Source organism: Miscanthus floridulus, chromosome 17 (genome assembly GCF_019320115.1).
Source record: "Miscanthus floridulus cultivar M001 chromosome 17, ASM1932011v1, whole genome shotgun sequence".
NCBI classification, from domain to species: domain Eukaryota; kingdom Viridiplantae; phylum Streptophyta; class Magnoliopsida; order Poales; family Poaceae; genus Miscanthus; species Miscanthus floridulus.
The window spans coordinates 70,774,716-70,793,066 of NC_089596.1; the positions used below are offsets into that span (position 1 = coordinate 70,774,716).

An 18,351-nucleotide genomic window follows, 5' to 3' on the forward strand; every position below is an offset into this window, starting at 1 on the left:
GTTCCATGGTCAGTGATGATACAGTTAGGAACGCTGAACCGGTAGATAATGTCGATGAAGAATTTGACCGCCTCTTTCGAGCGGATGTTTGTGATGGGCTTGGCCTCTACCCACTTGGTAAATTTGTCGACTGCTACGAGTAGGTGAGTGAAACCACCTAGGCCCTTTTTGAGGGGTCCCACCATGTCGAGGCCCCAGACCACGAATGGACAGGTGATGGGGATGGTTTGGAGTTCCTGTGCCGACAGATGTGTTTACCGAGCATAGAACTGGCATCCTTCATATCTACGGATGACCTCCTCTGCATCTCGTAGCGCGGTGGGCCAGTAAAAACCTTGATGAAAGGCTTTTCCGACCAGCGACCTTGGGGCCGCATGATGTCCACAAATTCTGGTGTGGACCTTGAGGAGGAGCTGCTTCCCCTAGTTGGTGGGGATACACTTCATGAGTACCCCTAACAGACTCCGTTTGTAGAGTTCATCACCGAGCGCGATGAAGGTCTTGGCGCGTCGAGCGATCCGTCAGGCTTCAGTCCTTTCAGGTGGGTGAACCTCCTTGAGGAGGTAGGCGAGTAGTGGTACTCGCCAGTTAGTTTGATCGATTGCCAATACGGCGACGTTTGTGGGTGACATCGTCATAGAGGTACTAGGATCGGAGCCCCTAAGTGCTGGTTTGGCGTCGGGGTCAGAGCCCCCGAGCGCCGGCTGGGCATCGGGGTGTGTCTAGATCAGACTTTCTAGGATGCGGGCGGATGGCTTGAGGGCGTCGTTGATGAAGACCCTACTTGGGGATGGATCCCGCCTGGCGGCCAATTTTGAAAGGAAATCGGTGGCATCGTTGTCCCTTCGAGGGACATGATGCAGTTCGATCCCCTAGAATTTGTCCTTGACCTTACACACCTCTTGGCAGTATGCTGCCATGATGGGACTTTTGCAGGAAGACTCCTTCATGACCTAATCGATGACTAGTTCCGAGTTGCCGTGAACATAGAGTCGCGTAGTGCCAAGTTCGATGGCGATGCGTAGTCCATTGATAAGGGCATCGTATTCCGCAACATTGTTTGAAGCTAAAAAATGGACGTGGATGGCGTAGTGGAGCCTACTTCCATCTGGGGAGATCAGAACCACTCCAGCCCCTAAGCTGGGCGCCATTATGGACCTGTCGAAGTACATTGTCTAGTACTCGTGGGTGACGTCTACGGTCGGTAGCTGGACCTCCGTCCATTCGGCGACAACATCTGTGAGAGCCTAAGACTTAATAGCGGTACGAGAGGTATACCTGATGTCATGGCCCTTGAGTTCGAGTGCCCACTTGGAGATCCACCCCATGGTGTCGCGGTTGCGAATGATGTCTCCATGTGGGTATGAAGTGACGACCACAACTTTGTGGTCCGTGAAGTAGTGCATGAGCTTCCTGGTCGCCATTAGAATGGCGTATAGGAGCTTTTGCACCTGGGGGTACCAGACCTTGGGGTCGGTGAGTACCTCCACGACGAAGCATATGGGTCGCTGTACCTTGAGCTAGTGTCCTGGCTCCTCCCTTTTGACGACCAGGGCGGCACTAACCACGTGGTTGCTTGCCGCGATGTAAAGGAGGAGGGGTTCTCCCTGTTTGGGAGCGACGAGGATTGGGGCCAATGCCAGGGATGCTTTGAGGCTTTCCAGAGCCTGCTGGGCCTCCTCAGTCCAAACGAAGGCGTCCATCTTTTTGAGGAGCTTATAGAGTGGCATCCCCCGTTCGCCGAGCCGGGAGATGAAGTGGCTTAGGGCAGCCAGACAGCCGGTGAGCCTTTGTACGCCCTTAACATTGCATATGGGGCCCATGTTGGAGATGGCCGTGATCTTTTCAGGGTTGGCCTCGATGCCACGTTCGAACATGATGTATCCGAGCAGCTTCCCCTTCGGAACCCTGAAAACACATTTCTCGGGATTCAGCTTGATGTTGAACCTTCGGAGGTTCACGAATGTCGCGGCCAGGTTTGCGATCAGGTCATAAGCTTTCACTATTTTGACCACTATGTCATCAACATAGACGGCAATTGTTGGTTTCGGTCGCTCAACTTGATCAGGCTAATCGAGCGGGTCGATTTGGTCAGCGAAGCATTACTGCATGCACCTTTGGTAGGTGGCGCCAGCGTTCTTTAGGCTGAAAGGCATGGTTACGTAGCAGTACGAACCATACGGAGTGATGAACGAGGTCGCGAGCCGATTAGATTCTTTCATCGTGATCTGGTGATAGCCTGAGTAGGCATCTAGAAAGGAGAGGATCTCGCAACCCAAGGTGGAGTCAACTATCTAGTCTATGCGCGGTAAAGAAAAGTGATCCTTTGGGCATGCCTTGTTGAGCCTAGTATAATCAACACACATTCTCCACCTCCCGGTCTTCTTTTTGACAAGAACGGGATTGGTGAGCCAGTCGAAGTGGAATACCTCTCTGATGAATCCTGCTGCCAAGAGCTTGGCGATCTGTTCACCTATGGCCCTACGCCTCTCATTGTCGAAGTGACACAGCCGCTGCTTGGTGGGCTTTGAGCCCGAGATAAGGCGCAACACGTGCTCGGTGACCTCCCGCGGTATCCCCGACATGTCAGAGGGCTACCATGCGAAGACATCGCAATTGTTGCGAATGAAGTCGACGAGCTCGCATTCCTATTTGGTTGGGAGCTGGGTCCTGATCCGAACCGTCTTGGTTGGGTTGGCGGGGTCGATTCCCACCGCCTTGGCTTCTTCAAGCGGATGGAAGGCCATCGAGGAAGTTGGTTTGTTGTAGTCTGGGACTGCTAGAGCCGATGACTCCCCAAGCTGCAGGAGCTCGGACGAGTTGACGACCACGGTGGCGAGCTCGTAGTGCTCGTGGTCGCACGCGAGGGCATGCAAAAAGGCGCTACTCATGGTGATGACATTGTTTGGTCTTGGCATCTTCAGCTTGAGGTAGGTGTAGTTGAGGATCGCCATGAATCTCGCGTAGCATGGCCACCCCAAGATGGCATGGTAGGACCCTAGAAAGTCCACTACCTCGAAGGTTAGGATCTCCGAGCGAAAGTTGGCCCGGCCACCGAACGAGACGGGCAAATCGATCTGTTCGAGCGGGTATGCCTGCGCTCCTAGGATTACCCCATGAAAGGGGGAGCCCACCAGGTGGAGCTTCGATCAGGGGATGCGCATGGCATCGTGGTGTGTCGACGTATAGGATGTTGAGGCCGCTGCCTCTGTCCATCAGCACCTTGGTAAGGCGCTTCTTGCGGACGATGGGGTCAACAATGAGCGGGAAGTGTCCTAGTCTCACGACGTGGGAGGGATGATCCCTCTGATCGAAGGTGATCTGAGATTCCGACCATCTATGGAAGGAGGGGATGTCCGTCTCGGCGGCGCATGCCTCTCTATAGCGAACCTTGTGCTGTCGCTTGGACCAGATGGTGTCGGACCCACCGAAGATCATGATGCATTCATTAGCATTAGGGAAAACGTCCCCGTCCTTTCCTGCCGTGCCTCCTTTCTTGGTCGCCGCCTCCTTGCCATCTCCCTCCTTTGGCCCATCGGCCTATCGGAGGAAATGTTTGAGAAGCTTGCAGTCCTTGTAGAGGTGTTTGACGGGGTAGGTGTGGTTGGTGCACGGGCTGTCCATGAGCTTATTGAAGTGGTCAGGCAGCCCTTATTGGGGTTGCTTGCCCATGCGATTAGCCACGGCTACCATCGTGGTGTTGTTCGATCGGCACCGATCCTTTTTGTTCTTCTTGCCCCTCTATGTGGAGGGGCCCTCGTCTGGGTCCATGCGCTTGGCCTTGCCTTTGTCCTGGCCTCCACCGAAGACTGCTCCGACCGCCTCCTCGCCAGAGGCGTGGTTAGTGGCGACATCGAGCAGGTCACGGGTGGTACAGGGTTTTAGGCAGCCAAGCTTATGGATCAGGGACTCGTAGTTTGTCTCGGAGAGGAATGCGCTAATGACGTCTACGTCGACGACATCCGGGAGGGAGTTCCATCGTTGGGAGAACCTATGGATGTAATCCCATAGGGACTCGCTGGGCTCCTACTGACAGCTCTTGAGGTCCTATGAGTTTCTAGGACGGACATACGTCCCCTAGAAATTCCAGACGAAGACCCTCTTGAGATCCGCCCAGTCGCGGACGCTGTCGTGCAGGAGAAATTCAAGCCATGCCCGAACATGTTCCCCCACACAAATGGGAAGATACTGAATGATGAAATAGTCATCATCCACTCCTTTGGCCTGACAGGCGAGCCAAAAGTCTTTGAGCCAAATGCCTGGGTTTGTCTCCCCGGTGTATTTGGCGATGTTGGTGGGTGGCCGGAATCGTTGCGGGAACGGTGCTCTCCGGATACGTCGGCTGAAGGCCCATGGTCCTAGGCCCTCAAGGCTAAGGCTCCGGTCGTATGTCCAGCGACCGCGCCTGGGGCATGTTTCACAGCTCCCCTCGATGGTTCGACCGGGATCCATGTCGCCTGTCGCCGTACGGTGGACGTCATGATCGTGTCGGGCCCGATGCCGGCTGTTGACGATGCTACGAGCGTCCTGGTGTGGATCGGGCCACTCGGGTACCAGCGGTTGGTGTGGGGCAGGCGCCAGGCCGAACCGTGGTAGGGCTGCCGCCCCCCGAGCCGCGCCTAACGGCTATAGAGGCGAGTGAATGGAGCGATCCGTCTGGCACGTCCCTGTTCCCTCGGCGGGGAGAGAGGGTGCGGGTCGGAGTCGCGACGCGGAGCTTTTCGCCTGTTGGACGGCGGCGGCTTCTACTAGAACCCGAAGGTTCCGGTAGACTGCCCGCTCCCGGAGGTCGATGGGCTCGGGAACGCTACGCAGAAGCATTGCCGTAGCAGCGATGTTCTGGCCTGCCCAGACGAATTGGGGGAGATCATTCCTGTAACAACCTGGATTTTTCTAGAAACCAAAATTACGAACTTTTTAAAATTTTTCCTGTAATCGTGTGAAGCATGTAAACGTTAGGTCAAACATGAGTCAAACCCGCTAACGAAACGTTGCATGCATATAGAATTGTTTGTAGAGATTTGCCAGAGCTCTTTTGTTGCCTCATGTTTGAGTCTTGGTTTCATTTTGGAGAAGCACAATCTATAGCAACTCCCTTGGATTCCTTGCGGGATTATTCCAACTCTCCCGTGAACCTCTCTCATTCTATAAAAAAACTTGGACCAACGAGACCAAGCCTCGACGTTTCCCTTCTGGAACCTTCCTAGAATGCTCACCTGCCCGTGCCTCCAAATGATTGCCACGTCATACAGGCTGTCACATCAATGTCACAGACACCGGTGCACTCATCACGAACCCTAGAACCAGTTTAGGAAATCCCTATCTCCTTAATCTCTTGACCAACAGGCTGCACAGCATGCGTGCATGCACCTGTACCTCGTAACTCAGTTACATGAAGCACGTAAGGCTAAATCAAGAAGTGGCACGTATCCATCCTGTATCACCCAATGACATGCTCCTAAATTGCACGATCATGCATGCTCCTATTTCCATTCTAGTACGTGAAGCTTGGCCTAGGCCCAAACAAAAGCAACAGCCCAAGCACCTCTTCCTTGCCTCTCACGTGAATAGCATGCTCGAACCTCCCTCATGCGCGTCGCACGCGCCCAAGCACCGCGTGCTCCTTACGCGAGAACAGCTGACGTCGCCGCTAGTAGCCCCACCAGCCAGCTGCACGGACCAACTCGCGTACGCTCAACGTGAAGGAGCCACGGACGCTGTTAGCTTTCCCGTTGCCCGGCCGTTTCCTTCATCCTCTCCGTACCGAGACGCTTCGCTACTTTCCGTCAAACAGCAGCCAATGCCGATGGATGCCCACCTGCTCCTAGCATCGGATGCATGCCACGTCATGCGCCCGTCGCATCAACAGCACGGACGCCGGGGCCTTGCCCTGGAACCCTAGGCGTAGCGCCTAAAAGTACCAGCAGCCGCCGCCGCTTCCAACTCCATCATCCATCCGCGCTGCCACCCAGCCTCCTATTCCTCCCTTCCAGCTTGCCGCGAGGACGGCCACGCCATCGGTGTCTCGCCGTGCCTCTCTCCTCGCCAACCACACGACCCCGCCGACATCGTGGCGTGCAACCGTGACCCCAGCGCACTGCTTCTATCGCGCACCGGCCTAGCCACCCGGGAGCACACCCACCGCGTCGACAGCGGGAATCCTCGACGCCCAGGACCGCGAGCCCTGCTGCCTCCTCGCCAATGAGCACCGCTGAGCCGAAGATCCACGCTCTACATTCGCGCCACGCCTCCGCCTTCTCGACGTCCACCACTTCGTCCTCATCTACCGGAACAGCGGAGCTGCGCCAATGCCTTCTTCCACCTAGCGCCACACCACCAGAGCCACGACGCTCGAAGCCTTGAACTGCGAGCTTGTTCCACGATGTCGCCGCTCTAACACGGCCTCGCCACGTGACGTCTTCGCTCCACTACGATGACAGCACATCCACGACTACGTCCTCGACCACATCCACCGGTGAGCGTTGCCATGCCTCTTTACCAGCCCCGCCCGTTCTCGCCGGCCATGGCGTTCTGCACCATGGAACGCGGAGGCCTGAGCCACCACCGGCTCATGGACACGCGCACCGCACAAGCACCGGACCGACCCCATCCCAACAAAACCACGAACCATGGCGCCGAACGTCGCCATGACACCGCCGTGGCCAAGCCCGCCCACGGCGAGCCGCCGTCCCGATGTCGCGAGGGCCCCTCGATGCCATGCGCTCCAATGAACCGTAGACGCCACATTCTAGTATGCTCTGTGTGCACATTGGCGTCCAAGGAAGCCGTAGATTTCACCTACTAGCCTCGCCGTCACGCCCTTCCTGCCTAGCGCACGCCTCGCCGGCGTGGACCGCGTTGGGCTCCTGGCCACCGGGATGACCCTGTTGGCTTGATTCATTTACTTCTGGGCTAGCCTCTCAGTAGGCCGCTTGGAGCACAGATGAGCCGTGTCTCCTCTTCCTAGATCGCGTGGAGCATAGCAGTGCGAGCAGCCCAACCGAAGCCTCGTCGTGGCCTCGCTGCCACGCGGTCTCATCGCCATCATGTGCACGACGCCGGCGAGCACCGCCCACGAGCTCCTGCACAGACCTGCTGATCGACGCCCTCGCCTTGAGCTCGCACTGCACGGATAGCAAAGAACGCACGCACGCACTTGCACTCGGCTCCCACACACGAACGTCATGCTCACGCGAGAGCAAAACGCCCCCAGCAAGCGGCTCTGGACTACCACTGGGCTGCCCTGGCCTTGCCGTCACCCTACAAGCACGTCACGACAGCGGTGTGACCGCCCCGCCGCACCCGCACGTGCCCTCGCACATGGACCATGGTGCACATGCACAGACACCCGGCCTAGATGCACGACATCGCCAGCCGCCGCTGATTTGGCCTGGCCGGCGTAGCCCCCTCCAAAGGCAAGAAGCCCAACACTGGCTTCCCCATTCTTGCTGTTGGGCTGTTACGGCAGCAATAGCAGCCCAAGCAAAAGCCCAACTGGACGGCTTGCTAACCGGATAAAAACACCAGCCCAGCACTGGCCCGTGGCCTCCCCTCCGTCTTCTTGCTCGTGGGCCGGCCGGCTGCACCAAGCCCAATTCGGCCTCGAGCAAGACACCAGGCCCACTGCACCTCGGAGCCAGCACAGTAGCAGCCCAACTGGAACAGGCGGCCCCTTTTCTTTTTAGGAATCAATCTAAGCTTTGAAAATTCATATTAAATTCGAATGGCATCGGAAAATTGTGAAACCAGTTTTGTAATCTTTCTAAAATCAAGCCCTACGTTGTGGACCAACCCTTAAGTACTCTCGACCCCTCAAAATTGAAGAGCCCACTCTTTGCTTGCGCTCACACCGTTCACGCAAGTCATGTACGATGCCCTGGAATGCCACCATATGGTTCCAAGCACCCCTCGGCCATGATCTATGACCAAGCCACTGACTCGACACTCTTAGCCATGCCCGGCCAACCATGGCCAACCGTAGCCGCGCAAGACTGGCCAATCGAATCTATGGTAAGCCATTGTTGGCCATTACTGGCCAAATGCAAGTCGTGACCTTCTGGGACAAGCCATGATATCCTTTGGACATCCATGCCCTCGCTACACAATCGAGCCATAGTCGATATCTTACCATGACCATAGAAAGCCCCCGTCTTCTATCTTTCTGTATACATATGTTATCTCCGATATGCTCCGTCCTTACAACCCATCTATATGTCTGCCATACAGGAATTCATCTATCACCTAGCTATGGAATGTGCTACTCCACAGTCGTGTCGAGTAGTTGCGTCTTTCGGTCGTGTTTGGTTCTTATCGCTGGTTGTTGGTGTTGTTGCCTGTGTGCCGAGCCTTCGAGCCGGCTGAGGGATCGTACCTCGTTCGAACGTTACGATCACGGGGTCCATCTCACCATGACCGTGATGCCGAGTGTAACTCGACCCCTCGCTCTTTAGTCGACTTCATAATACTACGAGTGTTAACTCCTACCTTCGGCCCTAGGACATGGTCGCGATGGATTCGATATCGATATTGATATCGATGTGGATATCACCCGCTCACATCGAGCCTTTCGTGACCTAGCCTGTGGGAGATGACCTGGGAGATAACAATCGTGGAACGATGGATGCCAACACGTGTTGGTATAGCTTGTGACCGCGAGTCCGCCTCACCATGATCATGGAGCTATGCTTCTCTCTTTCATTTGCTTCTTCGTGCTCAAGCCCTTGTGTGTTTGTACCCCGTTCGACCATCATGTTTCTTCGATTCTCACGGTGACCACCGCACCGTTATGAATCAGAGAGATGACTTAGTGCTAGTGCACCTAGCTCGGGTACCCTATGAATGGTATGTGCACTTGTATTCTTTAGTGAGTCGCTCCTTTCGATGCCCTATCTTCTATCGTGGCGTGTGTGTTGGAAGGAGCAGACCTCCGTTCTTTGCTGTTATTGCCCTATTAGCCCGCTCTGTTCGATCCCGCCTTGTCCATGGCAATTGGATCAAAGACCAAACTATCTCTTTTTAGTTAGCGAAGCTATAGTCTATGTCATACCTCGGACCCGTGCATGTCGACCCGATCGGCCGTCTAAAACCATCTTTCTTGAAGATGTGTCTGAGAACATGACATGGATGTGTCTAACTAACCCTCGCTTCCTTTGTTTTGCTGAGCAATTCTCTTCTCGGCTCCCGATGTTATTATGTCATGTGGATTGAGAGAACCCGTTGCTGTCCAATCTCTTTGTGCTACCGCTTTCTACCATAGCGGACAAGCCGAAGTACATTGGAGCCAAGTCACAAAAGTATTATTCGTTCTTGTCTGCTTCTTGTATCCAATAGTGACTTATGGGATAAGACTATAAGAGCCGAACCCCGTCGTTCTTCCTTCGTTGGGCCCGTCCCCTGATTCCTGTCCTTTCCATGATGCCCGAATCGAAGGTCGTGAGCCATGGTGTTGCTATGGATAAGCTTTGGCTTAAACCATCTATCCTAAATCCATACTGGCTTGGCCATGACTTAAACTTGTGCTTAGCAAACCACCACTTGTGATTCTTTGGCCTGAGGAAATCGGACAACCGCCGAGAGGGCTAAGCCGTGTATCTCTTATTGCCTCGCTGGTGTTATTGGATTTTCCTGCGTCTTGTCGTCTTTTCGAGTGTTGAGTGCTCTCTTGCCTTGTGTGTCGCTTCGTGGAGTAGCTGACGATCGGACCAAGAGAACGTGGACGACGACAAGGACTACGGAATGGAGTAAACGTAGGAGGAGGTGACCCCGCTAATGGAACACCAACGAATGGAGAATTGTACCACTACTACCTCTACATCGCAGGTGTCATGGCAGCACCCTCTTTTAGAGAAACCTATTAGACATTGCATAATATCTAGAACTGCTAGCGCTTTATCTTTAACCATTTGCTAATATATTGATGCATGCTACTACCTAAGCCATTATCACCCTGATGCAACCCACTCTACCACGTCACCCTGCTTTGCGCATTCGCTCACTTATATATGCTGACTTGCCTGCTTGCTTGCATATTACACCACTATACTTATTATTAACTCCACTTCGCATTATATCGGGGATATGATGCTGGTGGTGAACCCCTAGGAATGGTTTGGCTTGGGAAGCCGGACTCGGTGGTGTATGAGCGTGCTGCGTGTGTGCCTTGGGTGCATGGAGAGTGAGGGTTGCGTCGACCGAGCTGGAATAACGACGAGCCTGGGGCGAGTCTTGCCATTTGGTGCTACCTAGGCACTTGGATATGGAATACCTGTGGCGGGTAAATGGTAATTGGAGGTGGCCTTGGGTGTGAACCTATGATGGGAGGAGCCTAGGGTGGAGGTGCTGTGGTGGCACGTAAAATGGAAACCCTGACGAAGACATTCTGGCTTGGTCAATCCCTAAGGACTTACTAGTACTCAGACTCACCGGGAATCCTTTACATCCTACTCGCCCTATATGGTGTAGGACAGTCGGACTACTTGGTATAGCGATGCCACTACTGCTAGGCGAACATGTGCAAGGAGGTACGGGGCGTGCGGTTTCCCCCACACCCTTCCGAGACTTTAGGAGGCCCTGTGGACCTAGCTCTTGACATCCAGAGGGCCCCGGCTCTATCTACGACTCACAGTATTAGCCATCCCAGACTAGACTTGGGATGTTCTAGGGTTGAGAGGTAGTGTGGCATCGTTCTAGGCTAGCAAGCGGCCGGAATCTGCCTAGACGGGGCACCGTCGAGGATGGCTATCTTGTGGGTATGTAAAACCTCTGCAGAGTGTTTGGTTGATCGATCGATACATATGCTGACTTGTCGGCTATGGACCTTTCCTGGGTTTCGCTTAGACTAGATAGGAGATGAGTCCTTCTATTCTCCCTCCAGGGTTGGGGTATTTTCCGGCCATGAGCCAGGGGCTGCGGGCCGTTGAGACAAGTGCCGAGAGGGAGTCGGCCTGTCGACCTGAGTGTGTGAGATGAGATGTGGTGATGGTGGTGTGGTTATGGTTGGGATGGGATGGTGGATGGATATGGATGGATGTGGATGTGTGTGGCTGAGAATGTGTTAAAAACTAAATATTATTATTACATTACTACTGTTACTTACTTCTTGTGCGCTAAGGATGCAAACCACAGCCAAATGTTAGGATCGCCAGATCCTCTTGTTTTATCTTTTCCACTAAAGCTCATCGGTGCTGACCATGGCCTGCACACATCTGGCGGTATGCAGATTTTCCTGCTTCTCAGAGATGCTGACTTTAGAAGGATTAGAAGGTCTCGTGCCTACGCTCAAGTTTGGTTCGGAGATGGAATCTACGCTGCACTACGCCAACTCTGATGATGCCCGTGAAGGAGGAACCTTCACTCGATAGTCTTCCGCTAGATTAACTCCGTAATAGGTGTGTTTCCCAGTGATGTAATGTCTTGTATTCTTATAACCTTACGATGTATGACTGTGACATCAACTGAAATATGATAATATGATGGAATCAGTTCTTGGTTTATCATATTATAATTCATTCTATGGATTTTCCCTTCATGGAAAAATTGAGGATGTTTCAGTTCCCCTCTTTCACGATGTTGTGTTGGACCTAACAGGCGCGACCATGATTCCACCTGCCGGGCCACGCGCATGTGGTGCAACGTGCTGTACCGACTACGCCAATGCAGGCGGCGGCTGGTTCTGCCGCTGTTGTCGTAATTCCTCAGCGTGCGCTTGCGCAGACGCGAGGGCCCCCGCACGCGGGTCCGGAGGGGTGTGAGTCTGCGTAGACTCCACAATCACCGGCGGCTGTCCCAGAGCGTCCGCCATAGCACACTCCCAGGACAGATGGTGGCGGGGTGCCATGTCGCCGATGCTGGAACCGTCACTCTCGTCCTCGCCATCTGGGAGTTCAGCAGGGGCGTTGCCTGCCATTCCCACGAATTCGGATGCGAGGGGGTTGACGCCAGCATCCTTCGAAGCCCCCGAGCGTACGCATCCGTAGAGGACGTGAGGCCGTAGGGGATTCGATCGTATGGTGTTTGTGGTGTGGGCAATACAGTCCCTCCGGGTGATCGGTGGGAGACAGTAAGCAAAGAGTAAATAACAGTATGCATATTGCTTACAACGGGGTTTGAGCAGAGAGTTTGCTTGGAAAGAAGTGCAGATGCCGCGTCGTCGAAGCCATGCATCCTAGAGTTAATGGAAGGCGCTCCTCTGACGGTTACCGGGACATGAGCCTCCTCGCGGAGGTGTAGCACGCCGAGTCGGTCGGCGATGAAGTCCAGGCTTCCAAAGAGGAAGGCCTGGGATGGCTCGAAGACGGGTGTAGCCCACACCCCAGCTGGTGAGAGTGCGGGAAACTCCAGCGAGCCGAAGCGAATCGTATCGCCCAAGCCTGCCACGACGAGGGTGGCGGAAAAGTGGGCCATCCGATGACCAACAAGTGTTGAACGTACAATGTCTTCCCCACGGACGGCGCCAACTGTCGGTGCAGAAAGTGACCAACTAGTGAATATTTGTAGTTTTGCCGTACATTGTGATCAGAGGTGGCCTAGCACTCAATGACACATGATTTATACTAGTTCAGGCAACGTGCCCTACGTCCAGTTTGGGCCGGTTAGTGACTTTATTCCTGAGCCCAGGTGCTCGAAGTTTGCAGTGGGGTTACAAACGAGAAGGAGGAAAAAGGGGTGTACAAGAGGTCCAGTCGGCTCTGGTCGGAAGGGCCGAGAGCGACGGAGCTGCGCTATGAGTAAGTGTTCAAGCATGTGCTTGGAGTCCGAACCCGGCGGTTCTGTGGTTGTGAGCTAGTGAACTTGATCGGTGCTTGTTATCTTCAAGAAGGGCTCTCCTTTTGTTGGAGGGGGCGCGTCCTCTTTTATAGATAAAGGGGATGGCTTTACAAGTAAGAGGGTGAGGATTCGTATGCTACTGAGCCTTGTTGCCCACGCCTTCCGAGCCTTGTTGCCCATGCCGGCGGGTACAAGATAATGGTAGGCAGCTACAACACTGTTGATGTCACTATAGAATGTCAGATGCATGCGGGAGGTCGTGCTGCCTTTTTCTGGGATGGTAGACGTCGGTACCTGCAAATACTGTTTGATGCCTAGAGGCATGTGAGGAGTCTCACTTTGTTCACCCGGTACGGTAAATCCCGACACCCATAACGCTATCGATGCCCAGAGGCACGTGGGAGGCCTTACCGTATGGGAGTTTTAGCGGCGCCTACAATACTGTTTGTGTCAGGGTGGCTGCAGAGTATTGTTCCGTGCAAGGTATGGTCCCTGGTACAATGGTTTTGACTTGTGAGCCTTGCCTTGCTTTTCTCCACACGTCTTCTGGTTCCTACCGGGCGGGCGTCCCCAATCAGATGGCTCCAGTCGGCTCTGAGTGCGTCGGTCGGAGAAGAGCGGTGAGCAGGGTTCCTGCGAACCCGGGTCGGAGACGCGGGGTTGGAGTCGGAAGTAGTGTTTTGGGCCAGGCCTTCCGATCGGAGAGGCCGTCCGGAGGCGGCTAGAGTCGAAGCGAGCGCTCCGGTCGGAGAGGTGGGCCGAAGTAGCCGACGAGCGGTAGCTGTTTCTCTTCGGACAGACCTTCCGGTCAGTGACTAGGCCGCTCTTCCGGCCTGTCGTTTTAGACTCTTGGGCCGAGCCTTGGCATGGAAGCCGGTACCCGAGGGACACCGGGTTTTATGAACCTGACACCTTGAGTTCAAATGCATGTCCACTTCCTTTTAATTACCTGATACTTCGTTCCTTTACACATATCTATTTCTGACACGTGTGCAATTCGAGATCCTAAAGCTAAGTCAAATAAGAACGTAGAATAGGGTGCTCAGCTGAAATATCAGTTTTGTTCCACGTCACATGCACCAATTAGTGCTTGTATGAATGAAGTATATAAGATGCTTAACTTGGCACTAGGTGCTTAAAGTGTGCTAACAAAGAAATTAAGCAAATTATCACCAGTTTACATAAAAGAGTTTAACTTTTATGCAGGTGTTTCATGATCTGACATTTCAATCCCTTCTAAGTACTCATACCTAAGCATCCTACATTGCGCATGTCCTAACGCACACATATATAAGTAACCTTCGCTAGTCCGTCTAGAAATGACAAGCGTTGGCTAGGGAAAAGTCAAATTTTACAAGTCCTGACAAGCAATTGTTGTCAAATATTATGCAAACTCATCAATAGATATTTGTGTTCTAAAATTAGATTGATTTTAGCAATTGGCAACATATTATTATAAGGAAAATTAAAGGAATTTTGTATGACTTTTCCTCGGACTAAATATGCTTATCATTTGTGGAGAAGAAAAAAGATAAGTCACCTTGGAATTGATTTCTGCTAAACATTTTAAATTTCAAACATTAATATGTAAAATGTTAGTTAGTCGGATAAGATCAATGTTAGTACTCATAATCGATGAAAAAACACTTTAATTTATATGTTATGGAGTATATATGTTATAGAAATGCTGGTCAAAGCTAGCTCGTCACTAGCTATAAAATAGCATAACTACCCAAATGACTTAACACATTTTTTATTCTTTTTATGAAACATATGTAAACACATATACTCGTATAAGCATATGTACAATCACTTTGAAACACGTTACAAATTGCACGCTTACACCACATTTTCACCACTTTGAACACACCCATGCACACTATGAACACCTCTCGACGACAGGACAACAAACCATAAGATTGGACGGGTAGCTACACTGAGTCAAAAACTCGAACCTGGTGGATAGGTTCCACCGTAAAAATCTAACTAACGCGCTGAGCTGGAATAAAGAATATCAACTGCATTTTTCTAATTCGCTGCCCGACCACCTTGCAATAATTGTTGTTCCCTCCTCATAGAAAATGTCCACGAGGAAGCTAGAACATCTAGATGTGCATGCATTCTGCAACTTTGAATCTGCAAACTTTCTTTTCGACAATACTACTTTGAAAGTTGGAAAGAATAAGCACACATGCTGACATAGAGAGGCGACCACCCCGCGCCCCCCCCCCCCCCCCCCCCCCCCCCCCCCCCCCCCCCCCTTTATGCATGTGCGAGAAGCGGGCATCGGATTAGACTAATCCCGTCCGCAGGGCCATGACCAGATGACCTTATCGGAGGAATCTTCAGACTCCAGTGGAGGCCAAGAACCCACCGCACTCGCCGTGCTTGCTTGCTCTGTTTCGAATAAGACGAGCAAATCGTGCGTGCCGTGGTGACGTTAACTTGGTGGTGGTCGGAGCTCGCTGACACGAGCTCGCCGCCGCACCCTGACAGGCACGCCCCCGGCGAATGTGGCGGTAAGGCCCGGCGCGAACTTTGGCCAGTGGGAGCTCCGGCCGACCGCCTCGATGTCGAAGCTCTGCACGACGGCGACGATGACGGACTTCATCTCCATGATGGCGAGCTCCCTGCCGATGCAGTCGCGCACGCCGCCCTGGAAGACCGGGTACCGGTAGGGGCTCTCCGGCACGAACCGCCCGTCGTGGAGCCAGCGGTCCGGCCGGAACTCGGCGCAGTCGGGGCCCCACACGGACTCCATGCGGCCCATGGCGTACGCGTGGTAGGTCACCCTGGTGCCCCTTGCGACGAACGTGCCGTCAGGGAGCATGTCGTCGCCGGCCGCGAACTTGGAGTCGAACTGCACCGGCGGGAACAGCCGCATGCACTCGTGGAGCACCGCGTGCACGTAGTGCATGTCCTTGAGCTTCTCTGAGCTGGCGGCGGCGGCGGCGTGGCCGTCTCTGTGATCTCCGGAGACGCGGGAAACTTCGTCCCGGATCGCGGTGGCCACGTCGGGGTGGTCAGAGAGCAGCAGGAAGAAGGCGGTGAGAGCCGAGGCGACGGTGTCACGGCCGGCCAGCATGAAGCTCACGACGATGTCGCGGAGGTACTTGTCGTCGTTGATGGAGCCCATGAAGCGCGACAGGAGGTCGTCGCCCGAGGCGGCGGTGCCGAGCTTCCGGCGCTGCCGGATGACCTCAGCGGCGAGCGTGTCGACGAGGCGGATGGCGTCGCGGAGCTCCCGCTCCTCCCCGACGTTGAGCAGCCGCTTCAGCTTCCAGAACACGTGCATGGGCGCCGTCGCGCGTCGCGCGGAGAGCATCGACGCCGTGTCGAACGCGTCCGCGAACGCCGACATGGGCAGCGACAGCTCCAGGCAGCCGGGGTCAAGGCCGAACGAGATCCTGCATATGCAGTCGAAGGCAAAGCGGCGGAACACGTCCTGGAGGTCCAGCAGCCTCTCGCCGCTGTCTCCGTCTCCGTCGCCGCCGGCTGCAGAGTAAAGCAGAGGAATGAGTCGGCACCGCAGCTCGGAGGCCACGACGCCCGCCGCGAAGCAGCGCAGCGCTGGGGACGCGAGCTCGGCGGCGGCGAGCTTGCGCTGGAAGAGCCAGGAGTCGCTGTCGACGTTGAATATCCCGCGGCCGAGGAAGTCGGCGAGGATGGCCGAGAAGGGGGCGCCCTTGGGGTAGTTGTCGAAGCGGCCGCGCAGCATGTGGTCGACGGTGGGCGGGTTGGCGGTGACCACGTTGCCGAGCACGTGCACGTGCACGGTCCGCCCGGGCGCGAGGCGCAGGAGGTGCGCGTACCAGTCGCAGAGGTTGTCGAACTCGGCTGTCCACGACGCCGTCACGTACGCCTCGCACACGGCGCACGCGCACCACCACGGCGGCCGCAGCCGCAGCAAGGCCAGGAGGACGGCTAGGGCCACCGTGCACGCAGCCGACGTGAAGAGGACGGCGGCCACCACCTGCGGCTGCAAGGAGCTCGCCTGCAGGGCTTGAGCCGCGACGTATAACGTGGTTGCATATGCGACCATGATGAAGAACAGCCTCCCTTGGGCTTCTCCTCGATCGCTCCGCGTTTTCGAACGCGTGCCTTTGAGCCTCTATAAGGCCGTGCTTAACGTCTGTGATGAGTGAGCTTGCTTGTGCTGTGGCAATCTCAGAGCACACAGCAGCGTTTTATACAGGGATAACAGACATTTTAAATAAAGCTGTTAAATTATACAAGGAGAGTGTACTCCATCATACAATATAGACAGCGTTTGGTTGGTGCTTTTGTAACGTAAATAGATAACGGAGGGGATGCGATTGCGTTAGATTTATTTGTTTCAGGCTAGCCCGCAATCCGCTGCCCCGTAAACGAATACCCGTCCATGGAAAATTGATACCGGTGTTAGATTGATCTCTAATCCTAACTGGATCCAACGGCTCAGTTGGGCCTTTGATTCGCGCCCTGATCGGGGGCGCTCAGCCTATCATGGCTGGAGGGTCCTGTCACCCTGCGCTATAAAAAAGAGGTGGGGCCAGCGGCTCTAATCACGAGGTTGGCCTGAGCCGAGCTTTCCACCGACAAACCCTAAACCCGATCTAAGTGAGGGGCGCAGCCAGTGACGGGAAGTACCTCCACCACTGCACTGCGCCGCCGTCGATCTTCACCGCCGGCACCGCATCTCCGACCCGTCTTCCCCGACCGTCGCTGCCCGTGCGCAGACTTCACCAACGAACCCGATGGCGGTCTCTAGATCATCCCCTCCGCGGTGTCAGGTTCGTCAGCCCTCATCCACCCCTCTCTGATTCTCTCTCGTTGCATTAGAACATGTTCTAGGTCTTTGATTCATCAAGCACCCCGGCTAGATCTACTCCTAGTGATTCTATAAGTATAACAATGGTAGCAGAGACATCGGTTTCTAGGGTTTTACATCTAGAACGGATAAACCGATTAGAAAAGGAAGTAGAAGTTTAGATCCAGTGCGGATCTAACAAGAACAGAGGGTTCGGTTGAACCCTAACCCTAACTGGGTTAAGGAAATGAGAAAATAAGAGGGTTTATCCTAACCCAAACCTTAACTGGGTAAAAGAAAGACAAGGAGGGCTCAGCATGCGATGCCAAACCCTAAAACCGTAGAGTACCTCTAGGGAAGATAAACAGTGCCCATCCCGAAACCCTAACCCTAACACAGTTAACCCTAATTCCCATCCCAATCGGTCAAAACCGAGAAGAGGAAACAAGAACCAAAGAAGAAGAAAAGGGGAAGAGGGAGACCCAGAGGGATTACCTCGCCGTCGTGCAGAACGCGCGCGGGGAGAAGAAGGCCGAGCCCGAGGGGAGCTGCTCGCCGGACTCAGGACACAGGGGCGCCGCGGCCAGGCCGCTCGACGGTGGCGTGCTTACTCGCTGGGGAGCGCGCACGCCGGCGAGGGGGGCGGCGACGGCATCAGGGCTCTCTGCTCGCTCTCGCCGTCGTTGCTCGTCGCTCGGGCTTGCTCAGCTAAGAGAGGGAAGGGAGAGGAGAAGGTCGAATGGCCGTTAGGGTTTCAGCCGACGCGGCGGGGGGGGGGGCGGTTTTGTTCGCCCGAA

The 18,351-nt window shown here is 54.5% G+C and overlaps 2 protein-coding genes across 2 annotated transcripts; both read right to left on the reverse strand.

The window, feature by feature from the left end:
* Positions 1–2,648: 2,648 nt before the first annotated feature.
* LOC136515775 (uncharacterized) lies at positions 2,649–2,954 on the reverse strand. Its single transcript, XM_066509274.1, has one exon. It carries the CDS (start codon positions 2,952–2,954, stop codon positions 2,649–2,651), a length of 306 nt encoding a protein of 101 aa, XP_066365371.1.
* A 12,076-nt stretch (positions 2,955–15,030) lies between these two features.
* LOC136516976 (cytochrome P450 94C1-like) lies at positions 15,031–16,952 on the reverse strand. The gene has a single exon (XM_066510491.1). The coding sequence runs from the start codon at positions 16,805–16,807 to the stop codon at positions 15,206–15,208; it is 1,602 nt and encodes a 533-aa protein (XP_066366588.1). The 5' UTR covers positions 16,808–16,952; the 3' UTR covers positions 15,031–15,205.
* Positions 16,953–18,351: the final 1,399 nt, after the last annotated feature.